At 36.3% G+C, this 22,991-nt stretch overlaps 3 protein-coding genes and 1 pseudogene across 4 annotated transcripts; 2 read left to right on the top strand and 2 right to left on the bottom strand.

Annotated features, from left to right (window-relative positions):
- Positions 1-655: 655 nt before the first annotated feature.
- On the bottom strand, positions 656-8,824 carry LOC145607327 (uncharacterized). Its single transcript, XM_081663020.1, has 10 exons — positions 8,698-8,824; positions 7,637-8,269; positions 6,150-6,353; positions 5,110-5,445; positions 4,831-4,894; positions 4,096-4,163; positions 2,642-2,747; positions 2,350-2,561; positions 2,077-2,186; positions 656-1,188 (listed from the first exon to the last, which is right to left on the bottom strand). The coding sequence occupies exons 1-10, from the start codon at positions 8,752-8,754 to the stop codon at positions 1,020-1,022; spliced, it is 1,959 nt and encodes a 652-aa protein (XP_081519146.1). The 5' UTR covers positions 8,755-8,824; the 3' UTR covers positions 656-1,019.
- Positions 8,825-11,024: 2,200 nt separating this feature from the next.
- Positions 11,025-12,342, top strand: LOC145607326 (chalcone synthase 2-like; annotated as a pseudogene).
- Positions 12,343-12,968: 626 nt separating this feature from the next.
- On the bottom strand, positions 12,969-15,487 carry LOC145609359 (uncharacterized). Of its 2 annotated transcripts, none has more exons than XM_081664858.1 (2): positions 15,368-15,487; positions 12,969-15,020 (listed from the first exon to the last, which is right to left on the bottom strand). In XM_081664858.1, the coding sequence occupies exon 2, from the start codon at positions 14,978-14,980 to the stop codon at positions 13,286-13,288; it is 1,695 nt and encodes a 564-aa protein (XP_081520984.1). In that variant the 5' UTR covers positions 14,981-15,020; positions 15,368-15,487; the 3' UTR covers positions 12,969-13,285. The 2 variants fall into 2 exon arrangements, with proteins under 2 accessions (XP_081520984.1, XP_081520985.1); XM_081664859.1 differs by having other exon boundaries at positions 12,969-15,072; positions 15,368-15,455.
- Positions 15,488-19,900: 4,413 nt separating this feature from the next.
- LOC145608893 (putative receptor protein kinase ZmPK1) lies at positions 19,901-22,483 on the top strand. Its single transcript, XM_081664479.1, has one exon. It carries the CDS (start codon positions 19,901-19,903, stop codon positions 22,304-22,306), a length of 2,406 nt encoding a protein of 801 aa, XP_081520605.1. The 3' UTR covers positions 22,307-22,483.
- Positions 22,484-22,991: the final 508 nt, after the last annotated feature.

The raw sequence follows: 22,991 nt of genomic DNA, 5'->3' as shown, positions 1-22,991 counted from the left end.
TTAGCGTAGCTAGGATCATTATGCTACTCTTACAAACAAAGAAAAAGAATTCTTTGAGGTCTCTTCCATAATTTACTCTAGTTAATTACTTAAACAAGTAAAACATTGTGTAAAACATTATTGTATCCGACCAGCTTTCTAGGATCATTATGCTAATCTTACAAACAAAGAAAAAGAATTCTTCAACCATCTCTTCCATAATTTACACCGGTTAATCACTTAAACAAGTAAAACATTGTGTAACCAAGTAATATCTTACAAGTAATTTGTATTTTGCAAAACTACTCTCTGCCATGGCGCCATACACAGAATACTTCGTAGTTTATACTATATAACATCGATTTTTCTCATCTTGTTATTTGAGCATAATATACTTTGTATGAAGTTAGATTTTTTTAACTGTTACTATGACTACCACCGTTCTCCGAACACTCGAATTGGTAAAGAAATATAGATGAAGTGCATAAGTGATGCGCTTTGCAACATCAAATTCATTTCAGTTGATTAAAATGATTTCAAATAAGATCATAACTATTAACTATAATACCAGCACTGTCAAATCATTTCCATTACTTGATTGGATAACAGTCCACAGATACATACACTTAGTTTTTCACGTTCATTTCCAAGGAAATTACATGAAATATCCTCTACATCCATTACATCGAAAATTTATTTCAATTTTCACTCTTATAAAACAACACGGCCGTCCTTTTGTTAAATTACAATGCCCTGAAAATTCCGCTGATAACATGCAACAAAAGACGAGAGCAACTAATCTAATTTTGCAAAATGGTCACACCTTGTATGCAACTGTTTTGCACCTGCCCCCATTCATGATCTTCAGAACAGGCAAATATTGACGAGCAATTGATTCTGCCAACCGATAACATATCCTAGAGTCTACAGAGTTCTCTTGCCACCACATAAGCCTGCTATACCCAAGCTATCAACTTACTCAGCCTGTAAGACAATCATTCACGCTACTGGTTCAATTTACATACAATAGGATCTGCTTGTTAATTTTCTGGATCATCGTCAGATGATGACAGTAAGAGCTCAATCATCGCATTACTAGAGGCTTCACTCTCATTGTTGACACTAGGTATTATTTTTACTGGAGAAATTAGCTTCACAAATTCCCTTAATTCTTCAAAGCTACAATGCTCACTGTAAGGTACTTCATACCTACACGTCACAACATAGCAAAACAGGTTTGAATATAGCTTACTTGTAAGATATATTGAATTTTAAAAAAATATACAAGTGAAAACAATGGTGATATATTTTCTGATATAAGAAACAAACATGTACTCATATCCACAAACCGTGTCGTAGATCAGTGCAGTGTACTTGTTCATAGATACTAGTGCTACACTGCTGCCAATCTACCAGCCTCCTAGATTTCAAATTTTAAAACTTCGAGCTAGTGAGACCTCTGAGTCTCTGACTCATTTGATGCATGGTTCATCTTATTGATAGAAAAATTACTTTTTAACCTCTATGATCTAAAACCCCAATCTTGCAATGATGTGCAATCCCTCCAAAATCACTCCCCCACCACCTTTTACCACATTCAAAATTTCAGTATTCAACCCCATCATAAAAAATATAATTAAAATTGCTCCTAGAGTCCCAAACTTTCATTACTCCAATCACACTAAAAAGAAAGTACGCCTGAGGTCCAAGAACAGTATGTGAATACAGTAATATTGCATTATAACAGAGTTCAAGTAATTTGTATGAGGCATTGAATGTGGCTGATAGTGGTGACACAAATGAGGAGTAAAGTATGCCCAAATAGTCAAATTGCATTAGTTGTATAGTATTCTATTCTTTTCAATGTCAATTTCATTATTGATTATATGTAAACTTTTGCACTTAAACACTTATGGTCATTGCAAATCTGCAATTTGGATCTACATCTTTCACACAGCCATTCTGGCAGGCCAATGAAATTATGCCATGTTCTGGCTTGGTGGCTAAATTGTTAGGGATAGGTTGACAGAGGGGTAAAGGCCATAGCTAGATTGGCCATGATCATCTGGACAATGTTATAAAAATACAAAGTATTACCTTATAATAGTACCCTGCTGCCACCTTCTCCCTGCACGTCCTGCAGTTTTCTTCCCTTTACCAAAAGTCCAACCAGTGGGAGAAAAAGCAACTATTAGACTGAACCTTTCCTGTAAAAAATAATCACCCGAAAAACAGTGAGTCAAGCAACCTTTCTTAAGTTCAACTCAAACTCAATGGGAAAGGGCATTAATTATCAGGTAAGATAACCGCATATAATTCAAAGAGAGCAGGTGTCACATGTAAGTGAATCACACAAATTTGGTCACTTACTGCATATTGACATGACAGTTGTTTCAACCGTTTGAAGCTTGCAATTGTCCACATAGGTACAACATGTATGTTGCTCTCACGATCATTTAGTGTAAACCACTGCATATCTTCTGCTGGCAGCTCCAAACACTCCAAGAGACGAAGTTTTGAAGCAGGAACATGAATCTTCTTGCGCAGGACACGAGCTGCTTCTAAAAAGACTCTCTCCTTCCCTATTCATGCAAATAAACAGAGATTAATGAGAGGAAGAGATGGAACACGAGAGATGAAGTTACCAAGAAAGATATCATACCAATTGTATAGCTGCCTATTAGAAACAGGGTTTTGGAGTTAAAAGATTCTGCTTGAATTGCTTCAATGATGAACTGCACAACCACCTCCTGCTTTGGAAAGTTGTACTGCCAGAGAGCCATTGAAAAGAATTGTTTGTTAAAGCTATGTTATTTACATCAATTAACGTAAGTGGGGTTCCTGGCACTGGGTTCAGTTAGGCAAACACTAATTTTCCACAATGTATTTGTATTTCAATGCTTTGAAATGAATGAATTGCACCAACATGATAAAAAGCCAAAGCATAAGCGTAGTAGAAAATTCAAATGACTTTGCAAAGTGAACACAAATTTGTTTAGTTGGAGAAACTAACCTGCCAATGTAAAGAATATTCTATATAGTCATAAAATATATTAAGGTATAAGAATATGGGATTCTAGCCTAGCAACATATCATCACAGTATCCCAGAAAAAGAAAATTTAGTATCATATTCATGAATTTCTTTCATATAGAAAAATATTAACAAGATGATAAATAAACAAGTACTAGAAGTAAACCAATATATATGTAATGAACTGATATAACTCACACTAACAACAGCAAAATATAGAGAAAAGATTGGTTCTTTAATCAACTAAATAATCTGATTTTTTGATAAATAGATGTACAAAGAAGAAATAAGAAAAATGGAAGTTATACTAAGGATTGATAATGGTGGATGGATTACAAAGGATAGATTTAATAGCTTAGGGCTATTACTCTCAATAGTGAGTTGAGCTCACAACTCTCCAAGGAGTGACTTGAGGTCACAACTCTCAACAAGTTTCATCCAATTTTAGCCTACCTATTTCTTTCCCTTACCTCTCTATTTATACTAAGGACTATTAACTCTAATAAACTAATATTACTATAATACCCATACTACCCCTCCAGGTTAGTCTATTACAATATATTGTATATACAGTTTACAGAATGGCACTGTGTAGATCTAGGACAATCAATTTCAAAATGGGCCAAATGAGAAAGTAAGAAAGTTGTAGTTGAGGAAATCAACAGGGTATTGAGCTAAATCTAATTTATAGGACTCATTTATAGCTAAAAAGGCTTATTGAGGCTTCAATCAGTAGGAAGTAAGAAAATGTGGCAATTAGAAGTTAAGATGAGATTGACCTCTATTAGAAGTAAGATTGTATGATGTAAAAGGCAAACTCAGGTGGTTCACTAGAAGAGAAAGCAGATCAGAAATGAAATGGAGAGAGATAAGGTAATCTAGCTAGCCTCTATGTCATCAACCCAAGACCATGGTTTCAGCCAATGAGCATTTATGTCATCAACCCAAATAAAGGAAGGTGTTAAAACAGTCTACAAGAACGCATTATCTGATTCTGCTTTCAAGATCTATATCTATGAACAAGAGAGACCCCTAAATATATCCATTTGAAAAAAGAGATGTCTATAGAACATTTTGCATTTACGAGCTTTGCTGTTATCATGGAGCAATACACTTTTCCATAAGAAAAGGATTTTGTCAGCCCTTGGTAATCTGCACACCAAATTATGATTTTCAGTAACATAAGTTGGCCCCAAGCACTGAATATCTCTGTCCCATAATAATATCTCACTGGACAATATCACACGAATCTAACAAGTTTTTCCCTATAGTGTTGCTATCATTATAAGATAGATCAAATACCACATAATGAAATAATTCGGCACAAAAATGATGTACTACTTCCATTTCATATTATTTATAACATTTGCTAAAAATGGATTATCTGCAACAAATTTTATCTTTCCATTTTAAGTTGTCATTTCTCTCTATCGCTCTCCTCATCACATGCATCTCTTTCTCTCTCCATTTAAAACTCACAAACAAAGTTTGCCTAGGAGTCCATGCAACCCTCAAAAGTTGCAAATTATAAGCAATGAAGGCAGTACAAGGAAAAGCATGTTTCAATCACATATAAGATCTTAAATGACAATGGTGCATCCATGACCGTGCAATCGTGCATGTATATGATATAGCATAATCATAAATAATTGAACACGAGATGAGACAAACAATGGGATTGAGATCTCTACTTTCGTGGAATCGCTCAAAACCTTAAGACACCAACATGCAAGACAGGCACTAGACAAAATGAAGTGTGATGACGGACAATTAAGCTCAAAACATATTATCCTTGGAGAACGCTAGCTAGGTAACTTACGGTCTAAGTGAAAATGTGTTAGAAACCAATGAGAACAATCACTCCAAAGGTTCCGAAATGCATCCTGCAAAAAAAAAAAGAGCCTGTAAAAAAATATCTGCGGAAATTCTGAAAGCATAATTGAATAATCCAGTAATTTCAGAGGGCTTGAGTATGATCGTCAACAAACATGTAACAGACTAAGAAATAACATTAACCTAAAAAAAATAAAGCTAACAGTTTCATTGACACGGGCATTATTGAAAATTTAGTAGAGAAAACTGAGTTTATAAGAATTACCACTCGAAATGGTGTTCCTGGAATACAACACCATGGAGGAACAACCTTATTTTTTCCCTTGGGCCCACTCTTAGCTGGAACCTTCTTCTGTTTAGGGACTGATTTAGCTGTTTCCATCTGCTGTCTTGAATTTGGCAATTTTTTCTTCACCCCAGAAGGACTTGAAAAATATTCTGTAATCAGCTTGTTCATGGTTGGCTTCTTAGTCACATCAACCAAACATTCAGAATCACCATTTCCTTGTTCTTCAGGACCGTTGTCTTCCCTGAGATGTTTGAGACTCTGCAGAATCTTCTTTCTGGGGCCAAGTGCATTTATACCTATAGCGATAAGATCCTGCAATGATGTACATCAAATTTGGTTACTAAAAAACAGAACTGTATAAATAATACAATAATATAGGAACTATTCTTTCTAGACACAAAAAAGTAATAATTCCCTAGGTCACAAAATCAAATTCTAACCCAATAGTTACAAAAAAAAATGTGGCATAAAGCTAAGCTATAGGTTTCCATCACACCTACACATCTGACAAGTACCTGGTGACCTTATTAGGACGAAACTAAGACAGTTCTGTACTGTCCCAAACAACACCTCGACCTAGGCCCAACCTAGCCATTTGCAGGACATGCCTTTGGGAAGTGAAAAAATTGCTTGGACTTAGTAGTATAGATGATTTGTGTGTTTATAATGATTAAATAATTATAACAATAGCTTTAACTTTTTTAAACAAATCACAGAGTACTTATTTATATTGTATAGGAAAGTTAAATAACATATATCTGTCATAGGGTGATATTATATTTTAAGAGGATGTTTAAGTATTAAGCCACTTTTGTGCTGCCAACCAAAACTCATGCTATACTGTACCAATTCCCTATACCTTAGCCCACACACAGGTTGGACCATCCCATAATACTGTTCTGTTGAACAGTGCTTTGCGCTAGCCCAGCACAATGCTATTTATATCCTTACCATCCACAACAAAAACTTAACGCCTATGGTTTACTGTAGATCAGAAGTGACCTAACAAAACATACCTCTTCAGTTAGCCATTGCAGGGACTCCCAGTCGATTTCATGTTGAATGAAAGCTGCTTCATATTTGGAAAGATCCAGACTGTGTAGCCATTTAATGACTGAAGCCACAGCAGTGGCTTGTTCGGGGGCTTGTTCCGGAGATTGAACAGAAGGCTTGTCAGAACATTGTGAAGTTTGTTTCTTTGCACTACCTGAAGAATTTTCCTGTAACAAATCTACAATTTTTAAAACTTATTTTGATGACAGTGTCACCGCATTTAAGAAGAATTATGAAGGCTTAGAAAAAATTATGCATGGAGGAGTTGCTAGTTAAAAAAGGTGTGGTGATGCAAGTCATCAGCATATGCACAATATGACCATTCTCACTCCCTCCATTTGAACTATATTAGTAGGTAGGACTTTAATATAAAAAATAAAATAAAAATCAATACATGACACAGCGGTGGTATCTAGCTACTCTACCTACAAGGATTAGAAGGGATCAACAACTGTTCTAATGAACATATTGCTCGAGAGTCGAGACTTTAATATAAAAAATAAAATAAAAATCAATACATGAGACAGCTGTGGTATCAAGCTACTGTACCTACAAGGATAAGAAGGGATCAACAATTGTTCTACTGAATATATTGCTCGAATGTCGAGACTAAGTTCATCATCAATGACATTTCCAAGCTAATTAAGGGTTTTGATAAAAAGAACATAATAGCTGTAGTTTGATTAAGCATAGGCACTTGCAAAATAAATGGAGGCAATTGCTAGCTACTACTCAATACTCATAGCTATATTGCCTATATATCTGCTTCGCCCTTCAGATTAAGATATATTTCTAGGTTAATGAATCCAAACATTTCCCAAATATTCGAAGAGGAATCTCCTCAAGTACAAGAAGGTTAGCAAAGTGCAAAGTTTTGGGATCTAAACAAAGAGCAGAGATATCTTCTTTAAAGTAACAAGAGATTTTAACCAAATCCTTTCACAAGAGCCACATCATAAAGATGAATTTGAATTGTGGCAAAATGAGAGTAGCTTGGTGTAAATAAGTAGTTATGAGGTAAACTCAGAGGAAAATATGGTTTAAGTGAAATTAATCGTCTCTTGACATCTACTTGTAAATGACAAACGAGTCCATGTACAACATTTGTGCTTTTCTCTAGCTTATAATTTGTTTTATTACTAAAATCACTATATATGCTGGTTAAGTCCGCTCAAACAATAAAATACATGCTTGTTAAGTACATCCTTAGAACAATTTTAATCAATACAAACAGAAGATCTTCAAAAGTGTTAATTAATACAGAAGGAAGATCTACAAAAAAAAAATCACAAGATAATAGGCTCTTAAACAATGAGTTGTCAAAGCCCGGCCAAAGCTTTATACATTATTATCAGTTCAAAATATTTTAAGTATAGCAACTAATAACTTAATAAGTCATGCTTAAATACAAATCAACATCTGAACAAAAGTAAGGGCTTAAATAACTAACCTTTGGAGCAACATAATTGTCAAGACAACTATTAGCATGACACTGCCTAGATTCTTCATCCCATTGCGAAATGTCAACCCCACACAAGGGACACACCAATGCAGGGTCAGGATCACGAGGTTTAAAATCATCTTCTTCAAAGCACAACCTCATTAACACACCAAATTGGGTGTTAGATTCAAAGTCCTCGTCGTCCTCATCATCACAGTCACCAATCATTTGTCCATTCCCATCTCCAATTCTAGCAGACAATGATGAGGATGACAACAACCTGGACTCAATAGAATGAGATTTGACAGAAACATGCTCACCACTACCAAGATCAGGACTACTAAGTTGACAAGGAGATTTGCAAGGGTAATCGGAATTTTCGAGTATCACTGAATCCAACTCATCAAGACTGCTACTGAAGCATGAATCCAACCATGGAGTACTTAAGTCAATGTCTCCAGAAATCGAAATAGGTTCACTCTGAATATCCAATGAAGGACAACACCCGCCTTGTGTTCGATAAAATGCCTCACTGAATTCACCTATTTCCTTACAATTCTTTAAGGATGGGGAAATGTTTTCCTTTCCCGGAAACGAAAATGGTTTTTGGCTCTTCACCGTCTTCGAAACCGATAATTTCTCCTTCAATAAACCCAAAAATTCAATAAACATCAACTGTTCTATTTAACCACAAAGAATTCTATACAATAACAATCTTCCTACCTAACCTTGACTCACTTGCATCAACATAACAAAAACCCTAAAAAATCAAAAAGCTACTTAATTTTTCAATACAAACAGCAATATAATCTCAAAACGATATATACTAGCATTAAAAGGGGAAATTTGAAACAATAAATCACAGAATTATAGCCCAAATCATATATAATAAATCAAAATGACGATTAAATTGACATTAAACAACCCAACAAAAATAAAAACCCTAATCAAACAAGGGTTTTCAGCTCCTATACTTTTGAACAATTTACATCAAATTAATCCCTAAAAGTATGTAAAATTGAAACAATTATGATAAAAATACAAGTTGTGAGGAAAATTAGAAGACTTACATGATTATTATCGGGAGTAGAACTCAAAGAAACATTTGGACGCTTTTTACCAATCATCAATTTGAATTTGAGCAGAGAAAGAGGAGAGAGATTGAGAGAGAAAGAGGTAGCAAGAAGATTAATAGAGTTCAAAACTTTGAGGTGTTTTTTTGGTGGGAAGAATCAAAAGTTTGATTTATTTAGAGCGCGGATTACAATTGAAAATTACTACCTACTCCTACTCTGTACAAAGTAAAACCTTAATTTATACGATGGCACGAACTCCACGTGGTCTCATGTGATTATATTATTTCGTATAGATTAACGAGAATTAACAGTAGATTATTTTAAAGTTTGAACTAAATATTGACATTGGAGTAAGAAAATAGGGACAGAGGAAGTACTATCTAAATGTAATTCACTTGCATCCTTTTCTTTTCCTAGGAAATTTGTCAATACAACCTGCAAAACAGCAAAAGTACTCACTTTGTGGATTGTAAAAATGCTCCAGTATTTATTTTTTGGTCATTTCGAGTATAAAATTTATTTTAGTTTATGTATCTTGTGTTGGTCAATATCGAGTATATAGTCAATTCGGGTCGGGTATGGTCGGGTCCCCTCGGGTATTTGGTCGATTCTACTTCAAATTGGGTAGATTTCCAGATTGGGGTCAATTTATGACTCGGGTCATTTGGGTTGGGTAATAAGTTTAGGGTTAGGGTTTGAATTGCCAGTTGCCCAATTCTATCATTAATGTGAAAGACCCATTTAACAATAGATGTAGTACGTAGTACGTACGTATTAAGAATTAGGTGGAATTTATTTACCTTACTTATCATTAATATGAGGGATCCATCTAAAAATAGATGTTGTTAAGAATTAGGTGAAGAATCTGAGATGAGGGATTGAAGGGAGTGGAGTATTAAATCTAAACTTAATCTTAAATTTCTTGTGAGTTCCGCCCACGCCACAGCGTCGGCGAGCCTCCGATCTACCCTTTTAGCTTGTTTATTTCTTTTTCCGTTTTGGTTTTTCGTGTTTTCAGCCTTTCATCTTGCGTCGCACCGCCCTTTCGTCCGCCGCCGTTGTTCTTCTCCGACCATGAGGCCGGCCTGCCGTCGTTTCTTTGTACCGCCTCCTCGCCGCGCCTTCGCCCCACCCTCTTGTCCGTTGTCGCGACGTGGTTTACGAGAACGGGGAGGGGGAGTTTTCTCCCTCTAAGTCCCTCGTGTAGGGCCGTTCTAAGTCCCTCGTGTAGGGTTGTCGTTGCAGCGGCTCGGGGGCGTGTGGAGTTCGGGCTTCTCAGGCGGGCCTCGGTGGTCCGTGCGTTTCTTTCCGGCGGTTCGTGGGCTGGGTTGGTGTTTCCCAGGGCGTTGGTGGTGGGACTCGGTTTGGCGGCGGGGTGGGATGTTAGGGTTTCGTATTTTGTTTTAGGGTTTAGTTTTCGTTCTGTTTTTCCTTTTAGTAGTCGTTGTGTGTTTTTTTGTTTTATTATTTTTTCTGTTTGTGTGGTGTGTGGGAGTGATATGCTGCCCTTAATAAAGTTTGACGTTTTAGGGTTTCACAATCTCCAAAAGTGTCTAGAAGGCCATATGAGTTTTTTCACCCAAACAACTATTCATATGTGGATCTCAAGCCGAATTAGTGCTAACTCACAGATTGTATTGCTTCAGATGAAGAGTTTTATAAAGGCGATCGTTGATCAAATCCGCGATGTACCTAGTTCTAAGGTGAATTGTATTTGTATTGGAATTTTAGATTTCCTCGGAATTGTTTGTAAGTGCCGTTTGGCTATCTTTCATTAATAAAATCCTTTCTCTTCTTGTCAAAATTTTTTTTTCTTGTGAGTTACTTCTCTTAGCACACAATACATATGACATAACATAAATCGAACCGATAAGGGTCGTGTTTAGGTACCTGCTACAGTTAGGGGTGTAAATGAGCGGAGCTGGATCGAGCCAAATATTACCTTTTTCATGTTCAAGTTCGTGCATTCGTACGCACGCAATACATTCTCTAATCATATGAGATAATATTCGATTTGTTGCACTTTGTATTTTCATATATTATACTGATACAAAATTAAAGATGCTAAAAGTCAAATTTATTATACATTAAAAGTTGTGTAAAACACAAATAGAACGATAAAAATTAAACATAGAATGAAAGGACACAAAACTTCTACAAGTATATAAAACCCAAGTAGTCCCCATACTGCCCAACGCAAGCCTTTAACTAGCACCATCAAATCTAACTTGCACACACAATACACCAATACACCATCGCTACTCTTTCCTCTCTAAAAGAACCCTTTCAACCACCTTAACGTACCCCTCCTTTCAAAACTAATGGCACCAGTCCTTAACGACAAGGTCCAACACGCCGCCCGACAAACAAATGGGTTAGCTGGTATCCTAGCCATTGGCACTGCTAAGTGCTAACCCGCCAAATGTGATTTATCAAGCAGATTTTTTTATTTTTATTTTCGTCATACCAATAATGAACATATGAATGATCTCTAGGAAAAATTCAAGCTCATATGTATGCTCTTCCTTTTTAATCTTCTTTTTTATTTCCTTCACTTTTTTACTTGCTATACTTAGACTTAAAATCTACGTACAATTATATACTTTAACTAGTTTTATAAACAAATGCTAATAATAACGATTTTATGAATTGTACTTAGGTGAGAAATCAATGATCAAGAAACGTTACATGCACATAAGTTAGGAAATCTTGAAAGATAATCCACAAATGTGTGACTACAACGCATCTTCGTTGGATGCCCGTGAAGCGATCCAAGCTATGGTGCTTACAAAACTCGGAAAAGAGGCAGCCTTGAAGGCCATAGAAGAGTGGGGGCAACCCAAGTCCAAGATAACCCACCTTATCTTCTGCACCACCTCGATTGTTAGCATACCCAGGAGTGATTACCATCAGTGGCATCTCACAAAGCTTCTTGGCCTTAATCCTACAGTAAAGCGTTACATGCTACCTCAACAGGGTTGCCACGCAGGTGGAACATCTCTTCACCTAGCCAAAGACCTTGCAGAGAATAACCCTGGAGCTCGCGTGCTTGTTGTGTGCTCCGAGAACACTGTCATGTCGTTTTGTGGACCTTCAGAGACTGACATGGACTCTACGGTAGCTCAAGCCTTCTTTGAAAATGGAGCAGGGGCTGTGATCGTAGGTGTTCACTCGTCGTGTTTTTCCAACGAGCATCAACCTATCTATCAGCTGGTGTCGACAACCCTGACAATATTGCCGGACTTAGAAGGGGCGCTCGAGGGGCACCTGCGAGAAGCTGGACTAAGCTCATATCTAATAACATTGAGAAGGCCTTGATTACGGCATTTGACCCTATTGGGATCAATGACTGGAACCCCATATTTTGGATCAGTCATCCTGGTGGACCTGGAGTTCTAAGCCAAGTGCAATCAAAACTTGGGCTCAAGGACAACAAACTTAGCACTGCTTGGCACGTCCTTGGTGAGTTCGGAAACATGTTCGGTGCAACTGTAATTTTCGTAATGGATGAGATGAGAAAGAGATCAATGAAAGAACACAATGCCTACTAGGGGAGAGGGGTTGGATTGGGGCGTCTTGTTTGGGTTTGGCCCTGGCTTTACTATTGAAACCATTGTTCTTCGTAGTTTTGCTACTTAATATTGATAAACTACGTTATGACGTGATGAGTATTGAGTAACGATCTATAATAGGCTAATAGTTTTCTTGAAATTTCCATGTTTCAGTTACCTTAATACACGAAAAGAGCAATATCATGATACAAAGCAAATGTAAGCTAAATCTATGTTAGACAAGGATGATTGAGCTAGTTTCAAGTCAGGTAAATTTGAAATAGGGGGTTTGAAATCTATTTGTCAATTCCATTTTCAAAATTTGGTAAGTTGTTAAAAACTTTTAACTGAATAAAAGTGTTCATACCCTACAATTTGATCGAGTACCCAAGTTGTAGCAGTGAGTGCAAAAGTTTCAATCCTCATCTACCACAAAAATCAATGTTCAGCTACATAATCACATCTATTGCAATGACTTAATTTTTTTTGGGGGCAACCAGGGTTGCATCTTGCATCATAGTTCATTCCATCCCAAAGAAAAAATGATGTGCTAAATTTCTGATCAGTTTGGAGAACAACAGAACAATGCTAATGAAAATCGAGTAAAATAGATAAGCAATTGCATCGTGTACATGACAAAGTTGAGATTTGAACACCAAGTCAATTAATCTATCATCTCAGTCAATTTTTAGTTGCAACAAACCAGAAATCAAATAGGGAAATGATAAATACAACGAATATTATTGTCTAATTTTGTCTCTCCATTTTTTGTGAGCGACAAGTACAACAAAACTATGATCTTTTCTCGAAAATTCGAAACTAATCCTACATATAATTTATAGCCCTACAGACTTTTGCTCTGTAACTAAGAGAAAAGAAGCAGGGAAATGTTCAAAAACCTTGCCTTAGGGACAAAGCATTTTACCATAACAAGTGGAAGCAGATAGAAACAAGTGAACATGAATTAAACAAATGAGACTTTCTAGGATAACAGTATTAATTTGAAAACAACAGAGAGCACTATATTATAACTAACTAGAGGAAGTGCTGCAAGTGTTTACCCCATCTTTGCAATCACTAGTGAGGTCATTGAAGGTCTCGAGCTGCTTTTTTCCCCTCAAGAAAACTTCCGTGTCAACTGATATCCTCATGTAGCCATCGAATTCAACAGGAGCCCCATTGTTGAGTTTAGTGGTCTCAGAAGACCACTCACTGTTTTCTGCCCAAAGATCCTTGTATTCATCGAGAAAATGGGTTGTGTACTTGTCTTTCAATGGGTCAAAGAACGACTTGTCAGGCTCATTTGTTGCAATATAGAGGTTTCTTCCTTCATCAATCTTGTCCTTCAGTGTTGTAAGAAGAGAGCCGGGTGATGTATCCCTGTCAAGGTTAGGCCAGAGCTCTTTGTTCATTGTTTTCTCTCCTCTCACAATATGAACAGAGTCATAGTCCCAGTTTAACCTCGAAGCGATTGCAGAAACAATGTCCATCAACCTTCTTGACTTCCACAACATGTGCCACGGTCTCTGGATAACTGATTCTGCCTCTCCTTCACACACACGATACCAGTAATTGTCCGGCTCAACAGTACCAAACTTTCTGAAGACTAAAGTATCCTTCAGATCCTTGAGTTTCATTGGAGTAACCCTAAAATCTTCAACAAGATGAAGACTCAGTCTATCTTTCCTCTGCCACTTATTCCAATCTGTCCAAAACTGGAGCTGGTCCAGTACTGAGGCTTCCTCTTTCAGATGCTCAAAATCAAAATAGAATCGAAAATCTTTCCCTTCCTCATTTTGACCCGTCTTGGTGTACATAGATGATAAACATATGCTCAGGTCCATGATCAATGTACGATTCAAATACTGAGCTTCTCCAAGCGCACACAAGAAACTCCAAAGGTAGTGATTCATGCTCTTACAACGATCTCCACCCCCAGAATAGTACAAGTATTTCCCATTTTTGAATGCTGCTTCTGATTCAACAACAGGAAGACTATCATTTACCATCTCCCCAACAACCGGCAAAGCACCAACTTCACCTTGTTGGCCTTCTTTCTCAAAGACAGCTTGTTTCTTTGGCTTCCTCTTCCTCGCATTAACTCCACTGTGATACTCACCAATATCAGTCACACTCAAAGAGCAATTCTCAGCCTTAGAGATCACAAACCTCCGATAATCCTTATAAAGCGATGCAGTCTTCCCCTCTTTAGGCCTAAACCGCCATGCCATATCACAATTATTATCATCCGAACCACGGACAGGCTTCCCAAATCGATAGAAATGGATATCCTTAAACTTCTCAATTGCAGCCCTCATCATAGTATGAAAAACTTCCGGGTCCTTACAATCAATCGCTTTACCAACCTCACCCCCACAATCAGTACCAGTACTAGACGCGAATTCAGCATTATCAGCCACATCAGTAATGTTTATAAAAGTGTTAAAAGCAGTCTGATTCGCCGCCATGAAATCCTCCCCAGTCTTTAGGACAGTATTATCAGACTCGAACGTGGCATTCGAGTTCGATGTAAGGAATGTGGACATCTTATCAGATGGGTGGAAAAGGGGATCCTCGGGTTCGTAAGTGGCAGCAATTATGGTGAAAATCAAAACCCCAACAACAAAGATACTAAAACACACATTTCCAATCATAGCTAAAGCATGTTGACCCAAGTTTTCAGGCCTCAAACTCACAGTCCTCAATAGAGGAGAACGTCCCATCATTTTTACCTATTACAGCTTCAACCCAAAACCCTAAATTTCACTGAAACCCAACCAATCAAATTCACAGCAAAATCAGCAAAAATACACAAAAACTGAAATCACCAAGAATAAATCATCAAAATAAGAAATTGAACAAGAAAACAACATGATTTAACCCAACAACTAAACACCCAAAATTAGTTATACTCCGGAATATACAATTACTATATTTAGTAATTGTGACAAAACTAAATTCAACAATAAAATTGCAAAAAGAAAATGAATCGATCTACAAGAATATGAAATTGAGATCTAAAAATGTAATTAAAAAATCTAAACCCGCGAAATTTGAACAAAAACAAAAAGAATTAAAGATGAAAAACGAAATAATTGATGAAAATGTAATACCTTTTGCATTGCAGCTGAAGAAATGAGCCCAGAATTAAAGTGTCGAAAAATGGCGAGGAAGAAATGCCGACGCTTTGGAGAAGTGAAGAAAGTAAGAGAAGTGGAAGTGAGAGAGTGTAAGGAGAATTATTATTATTGAGGTGAAGTGAGTTGTTGAATTGAATGGATGGGTTACACGTGTTGAGATTAGTTGGAATGGATGGTTGGATTTAAGTTGATTAAATGATTAGTGTTAGATAAGTATGATTAATGAAGGTGTTTAAGGACAATGGGGGAGGGTCAAACATAAACATTCACTGACCACCGACATCATGGTTATGGAGAGATTGAGAGAGATCTTGTATTGCTGCAAATAAAATTCACAAATTGTTGTTTGGGCAAAAATAAGATGAAGTGACCCGTGTTGCAAATTTTTACTTTTACGAAATATAATTTTATTTCAACAAAAATAAGGTAAAGTGAACTATGTTTACTTTACACGGAATATCTACCATTTATGTTTGTTTTAAACAATTAGATTACAATTATTTTAAGATTTGTTTGAGTATCATTACCATTAACAACCATTATTAAACCCTTCAAAAAAAAAAACAACCATTATTAAAAAAAATTTGTTTTGTGCAATCACTTGAACCAAACCATAACCACCGACACTCCCCAACTTAAACCAAACCCTAACCATCCACCACTCCCCCCCTGAACCGAACCAGCCACCCACCACTCCCCCCAACCAAATCAAACTGAAATTATTTTAAATGAAAATCAATCAAAATTTTCCAATAAGTAGGTCGGCTACATAAATTAAAAGTGATTTTTCAGTATAGTTATTCTTCTTCCTCTATCCTTTACAATCAAAAACCTCATTATTTATACAGTAGATTATGAATGCAATTTGTCAATTTCGGTTCCACGTTCGAAATTTCAGGTCAACTCAACTCATCGTTCTTCCAAGACTTCAAGTCGTACCCCTCTAATGAACATCTTAAAATTAATTACAGTAGTTTATCGCCTTAATCAATTTTCTTTCTCCCAATTAACACCACTCCAAATTTCCTGATATATTATCTAGCATTATCCAATCTTTAATTTGTTGAACCTTAATTCTTTTGCAGAATTAATTTCTTTCAATAGTTTAACTATATTTGTCTAGTGTCTACTCTCATCTTGTAATCCTTTTTTACTTCAAATTTCCTCTAATTTTACGCAGATTTCTCACAACCCATTATAAATTAACTATTTCTAATTCAAATTTTATATCTGGGTATTAAAATTACAATTGATTTTTCATATATATTCTTGTTAATAGGGTATCATGAAGTGTTGTTGGGATTATAAGTTAAAGAGGGTTTGTAATTGTAATCAATTAAAATAACAATGAAAATTTTAAACTAAAGACAGAAAGTTGGAATTATGCAAGAAAAAATTCCTTAAAAGAGTTACATAAGATAAACAATTTTACCACAAAATTAGGCATAGGTGAACTTTCAACTAGCTATAAGGGCACTTTAGAAAATGGGACTGTGGTGGCAGTTAAGGTATTTATGCCACGTAACGCGGATACGAGGATGTATATAGAGTTAAGGGTATTGATCAACATTATGGCCGAAATTAGGCACCCAAATGTTTTTTTTTTTTTTTTTTTTTTTGGTGTTTAGAGAGCCACAAGGGCGGGGGTGAGAATCGAACCCAGGATCTCCTGGAATCGGGAGGGAGCTCTAACCACTTGAGCTATCCCTCACTCTCTTATTAGGCACCCAAATGTGGTTGAATATGTAGGAAATTGTGTTGAAGTGATCATGTAGTCATGGTGTACGAGTTTGTGGAAGGCGGTAGCTTAGCTGCATTATTAGATGATAAAATTTCCGAGTTAAACTGGTCTATGAGAGCTTTTATATGTCTTGGCATTGCTTGTTGTCTTGAATGTGTTACTGTTTTTTTTTTTTTTTTTGTTGCATTGCGACTTTAGGCCTAGCAATGTACTTCTTGACAATAGGTTCAATCCTACGGTTGTTGGATTTTGGGATTGCACATGTATTTACTGACTATGCATCAGATGCTATGACAGAATATTCCCAAAAACATAGGTTATATTGATCTGAAATACATGTATTTACTGGGAGATGTTTATGCATTTGGGGTTCTTCCCCTTGAAGTTATTTGTGGTAGGAGGATTCCACAGTTTATGAGAGATGGCAAGGACAGTGGGGGGTGTCGCGCAGTGTCTGAAAGTTGGCAAGGAATTGGTGAATTGAGCTCGGCCACTTGGTCAAGATGGTAGGTTTCTGGAGATAGTTGATCCCACTTTATCTGAATTTTCAGAAGAGGAGATGAAATGTTTTTGTGTCTGAGGTTTCACTCTTGCTCTCCGAGTCTCCAGATGCTGTGGTTTCGGTGCAAACACTCAAAACAAGCTTGAGCAATCTTCCTAGTCCAGCACTTCAAATGAAGTCAAACAGTTGCCATCTCGGTGAGCAATTGAGCAATTATTTCTTATTTTATTCCCCTTTTTGATCAGTGATGATGCTTTGAGTAATCTCTTAATTGCCTTTGTGGATTCTGAAGGTGCCAATGAACATAATTAACTCATAAATACTACGTATCTGATTAAGAAAAAGCTTGCTTTATGTGCATATTGTCAATGCTATAAAAGGAAATTGTTGATAGATTACTTGTATGAAATGATTTTTGACAGAAGAGTTGCAATCCACTTCTGTTTCTTGTTTATAGCTAATAAGGCAGAAGTTGCTAAATGGGCTATCTTTCGTAACAATTACGGAGCATGAGTACATGTTAGCATATTTATCTTGATGTTTTTGACGGTCTTGTAATTGTTGTTCCGTGTTTTAATTGTGTCCACATGTATGCAATTGATCATGGTAGATTTTTAAAACCATAGAGCTTACTCTATAATGTATGTTTGAAGTGTCTCACTGTGCTCATTAGAAGATAAACATGTGATCTTTGTAGGACCTTGTTTTTGAACACTAGTGTGTAACAATCTAGAACAGATCTACAGAAAATTACAAGAACCCATATTAGAAATTCAACTAAGAAAAATCGAAAAATCAAAAAATCAAAGATTAAATATTCAGAAGAGATCCTCAATCAAGATTTTTTTTTTTCCTAATGGTGTCTGTTGTGCTGAACTCATTATCAGCTCAGGTAGCTGTTTTAATTTCATGAAAACTACTTCTGGACTGTAGCCCAAGGTTTCTGGTGGCTGCTGCTCTGACTTTTTGCTGAGGTTGCTGTCATATTTAGTTATAATATATTCATGTTACTAGATGAGAACAATTATAACACTTTATATCAACATCCCAAAAAAAAAATAATGATTGGGTTGATATTGTAAGAGATATTAAAACAAATTTAAGTATGTGGATCATGGATGTCAACTACCATAATTGATAGTCATTGTTTTTTGACGGAATACTGGTAAAGTCATGTTGAGGCTTCTTATATACCAAAAAACTAATTATGCACAAAAAACCTACAATAAGTATAAACAGTTTCTCAAGAGTCAAGACAGTCCAATATTTCACTCTGAGTTTTCCATTAAGAATGATACACATGATTCTATAGGTTAATTATCAGAAGCTAAAAGTAGAAATAGAGAGAGCATTTCTTGGCCTCTAATAATTAGAGTCATGAAATGACTCAAATAACACTCAGTATAAAATTGTATTTAGATGGTACTATCCTAATACCAACAAAGAATTCTATTGATACCAACAAAACATTGTGCGTTTGTTGATACTCCGTATTAAGTTTGATTAGATAACAATATTACAAGTACTATCAACATGTTATTTTGTTGCTGAAATTTATGAAATACCGAAAAAAATATATTAAATGCTTACAATACTTGGCCCATAGGGCTGTGTATATCATAGGCAATTATAGAGTTATGTTCTGACAATATAATGTGAAGTAACTGCCAAAACAATAAGAAAAATAAATTAGCAGATTTAATATTTTTGTGAATTGTTGCCTTGTTGATATATACTTCTATTAAGGAACCACTTGCAACCACTTCCAAATCTCCAATCCCACTTGCAATATTATATGATCATCTGTAATTTATAGATTTTAATCAGAAATTCAATATTGCTCTCCTACTTTATTAATAAAATTAATTATGAGCATATTTAGACTTACTATAAATTTAATCCCAAGTTGTAATTTTCTTAGGCTGCATTCAGTTAATATTTTCTTAATCAATTATTTTTGTTATTATCATAAACCAAATAAAGCCTGAACTCCTTAGGCCGGCATCAAATTTATAATTTTAACTTCCTAAAAAGAGCATAAAAATATTGGTAAATTTGGTTGGTGTTTGGCTGGTTTATATGTACTTGGTTTTTTCCTACTTTATATGTACTTGGTTTTTTCCTTAAAAAGTCAAACCTGGCCACCCCTGTTAGAAAAAGGAAGAAAAAAAGTCAAATTTGGTTGGTGTTTGGCTGGTTGTATACAAAGTTATTATATATAGAAAGCAGCCAAAGGAATGAATCAGAATTCAATTACCAAACAATGAGAAACAGAAACCAAAGAAATCTCTTCCTTCTTCTCTTTGTTTTCAGTTCTTTTGCATCAGTAGTTTTAGCCAGAAATCATCTGTCAAGAGGTTCTTCTTTAGCTGTCAAAGATACTGATGATGGTCTCCTCATTTCCCCTGACAGGACCTTCAGCTGTGGATTTTCGAGTTTCGGAACCAATGCTTATTACTTCTCAATCTGGTTTACCAATTCAAAGGAAAGAACTGTTGTTTGGGTAGCCAACCGAGACAAGCCGGTTAACCGGCGTGGCTCTAGGCTAACTCTGAAGAAAAATGGTGTATTGATGTTAACAGATTATGATGGTTCAACTGTTTGGGAAACAAATACGACGTCAACAACTGCAGAAACAGCAGAACTTCTCAACACAGGAAACCTTGTTCTTAAGGATAATAGTGGTAATATTCTTTGGCAAAGCTTTGATTTTCCTACTGATACTTTGCTTCCTCATCAACTGTTTACTAAGAACAAAAGATTGTTGTCTAGGATAGGTCCTCGGATGTTTGGTTCCGGGTTTTTTAGTTTCTTTTTTGATAATGATAATGTGCTTAGAATGATTTATGATGGTCCTGAAATTTCCAGCATTTACTGGCCTAATATTGCTTTTGATCCGTTTCAAAATGGTAGAACAACTTATAACAGTAGTAGGATTGGCATGCTTGATGATAAGGGCACCTTTTCTGCAAGTGATCAACTACAGTTTAGCTCTTTAGATGTAGGTTCTGGGATCAAGAGACGATTAACAATGGATTTCGATGGGAATTTGAGGATTTACAGCTTAAATGAATCGTCTGGTTTTTGGAATATAACCTGGCAAGCAGTTTCAAAACCATGTGATATTCACGGTCTTTGTGGTAGAAATGGAATTTGTGAATATACACCGGAGCCAAAATGTAGTTGTCCGCCTAGCTATGAACCCACTGATATAAGTGATTGGAGCAAAGGGTGCAGGCCGAAATTTCATAGAAGTTGCTCTGACTCTGAGTTTGTTGAGATCTCCCACCTCGATTACTATGGGTTTGATCTCAACTACACTAAACCTGCTTCTTATGAGTTTTGTAGGCAACTTTGCTTGGAAGATTGCCGTTGTCAAGCATTTAGCTACCGACTAACTGGTGAAGGAATGTGCTTCACAAAAAGTTCCCTTTTCAATGGAGTCAGGGTGGTTACTTTTCCAGGTAGCTTATATCTTCGATTACCAAGAGGTGCACAGACATCAGAACCTGCAATCCTGAATGTGTCTCATCTTGTTTGTGGAAGTAAAATAGTAGCACTGCCAAACACATATGACATAACCAATCAAAGATTCAAGTGGGTTTATCTGTACTCATTTGCTACTGTCATTGGTGCAATTGAAGTAGTCCTTTTAGTAATAGGGTGGTGGTTTCTTTTTAGGAAGCATGGTCTTTCAGCTTCTATGGAAGATGGATATCATGCCATTTCAAATCAGTTCCGAAGCTTCAGCTACAGCGAGCTCAAGAAAGCAACGGTTAACTTTAAGGAAGTTCTAGGAAAAGGAGGATTTGGTACCGTTTACAAGGGTGTTCTAGGAGATGACAGGGTAGTTGCTGTGAAGAAACTAGAAAATGTGGTCCAAGGAGAGGAAGAATTTTGGGCTGAAGTGAGCACAATTGGTAAAATCAATCATATGAACCTTGCACGAATGTGGGGTTTTTGTTCCGAAAGAAAACACAGACTCTTGGTATATGAGTTTGTAGAAAATGGATCATTGGACAGGCACCTGTTCTCGGCCAGAACTGTTTTTGGCTGGAAAGAAAGGTTCAAAGTCGCATTAGGCACAGCTAAAGGCTTAGCTTACCTTCACCATGAATGCCTAGAATGGGTTATTCATTGTGATGTCAAACCTGAAAATATACTGCTGGATGAGGATTTTGAGCCAAAAATTTCAGACTTCGGCCTTGCAAAGTTAAGTCAAAGAGGGGGTCATGGTTCATCAGAGCTGACTAGGATAAGAGGCACAAAAGGTTATATGGCTCCTGAATGGGCAATCAATCTTCCCATCACTGCAAAAGTCGATGTCTACAGTTATGGAGTCGTGATCCTAGAGCTTGTAAGGGGTATAAGGCTATCGAGTTGGGTAGTAGATGATGAACAATATGGCATAGAGGAAATACCAGAAATGGTAAAATTTGTTCGGTTGGCTAAAAGGAAAATTCAGAATGGAGAAGATTCATGGGTTGAAGACTTGGTGGATCCAAGATTGGAAGGGCGTTTCAGCAGGAATCAAGCTGCTATGATGATCGAAGTTGGACTTTCTTGTGTGGAGGATGATAGAAACAAAAGGCCAACCATGGAATCAGTAGCGCAAGTTCTTGCAGAATGTGAGGACGAAATGCTAATGCACCTTCCTGGCACTCTATGACTCGAGCTTCTCTTGCTATCTTTAATTAGTTTTAAGGTAGCATTTGTATTCATGTTCATCCTTATCTATGCACGGGTGTTATCTGAATTATTTGTAAACAAATTATTGATTTGTTTCCGTTTTTGTATTGCTTGTAAATGTTATGTGGAGTATGAATGATAATTGTAACATTTTTCCTTTTTTGGTGGACTTGGAAGAATTTTGGTAATTCAATTAATTTCAGCAAAAAAATATGCATTTTTTTTTTTTTTTTTTGGCTATAGTAAGACCATACTAACAAAATGGAGATAATTCATGGGAAGATGCCTTTGTAGACGAGCCAAACCCAGGCAATCAGGCTGATTGGCAAAATTTTGTCAATCAGTCCTGTATGAGGGCCCCACAATGTACCATATAATATTATTGTAATCAATTTTGCCTATCCTTCTCATTTTTTATTATCCCATTTGCGATGACATCCCAGTTCTCATTTTCATTAAGATCAAAGTTTTATCGAGCAACACAAATCGTATAGCAGGTATAATTCAATTCATTTTTTTTTTCAATTTTAGTTCGCTGAACTTTGAATCTTATTGTGAATCAGATTTGTTTTTGGATATTTCGTTCACTGGATTTTTCTTAACGCGAAATTATATGATTGTCAACAAAACTCTGTACTTTTGATATGGTACCTTTTAGTTTACAT

This window comes from Chenopodium album, chromosome 23, assembly GCF_948465745.1.
Source record: "Chenopodium album chromosome 23, dcCheAlbu1.1, whole genome shotgun sequence".
Taxonomy (NCBI): Eukaryota; Viridiplantae; Streptophyta; class Magnoliopsida; order Caryophyllales; family Amaranthaceae; genus Chenopodium; species Chenopodium album.
The sequence above is the reverse complement of the archived record's forward strand: the minus strand, read 5'-3'. Positions and strand labels throughout refer to the sequence as shown.

Bases quoted from the DNA above. Each gene is read 5' to 3' on its own strand.
- LOC145607327 (XM_081663020.1), bottom strand. From the start codon at position 8,754: ATGATTGGTAAAAAGCGTCCAAATGTTTCTTTGAGTTCTACTCCCGAT. The intron at 2,748-4,095 runs GTAAATGCAAAA...GCTCTCTGGCAG, and splicing joins CCATGATAACAGCAAAGCTC to TACAACTTTCCAAAGCAGGA. The intron at 2,187-2,349 runs GTAAGTGACCAA...TATTTTTTACAG, and splicing joins AACTGTCATGTCAATATGCA to GAAAGGTTCAGTCTAATAGT.
- LOC145609359 (XM_081664858.1), bottom strand. From the start codon at position 14,980: ATGATGGGACGTTCTCCTCTATTGAGGACTGTGAGTTTGAGGCCTGAA.
- LOC145608893 (XM_081664479.1), top strand. From the start codon at position 19,901: ATGAGAAACAGAAACCAAAGAAATCTCTTCCTTCTTCTCTTTGTTTTC.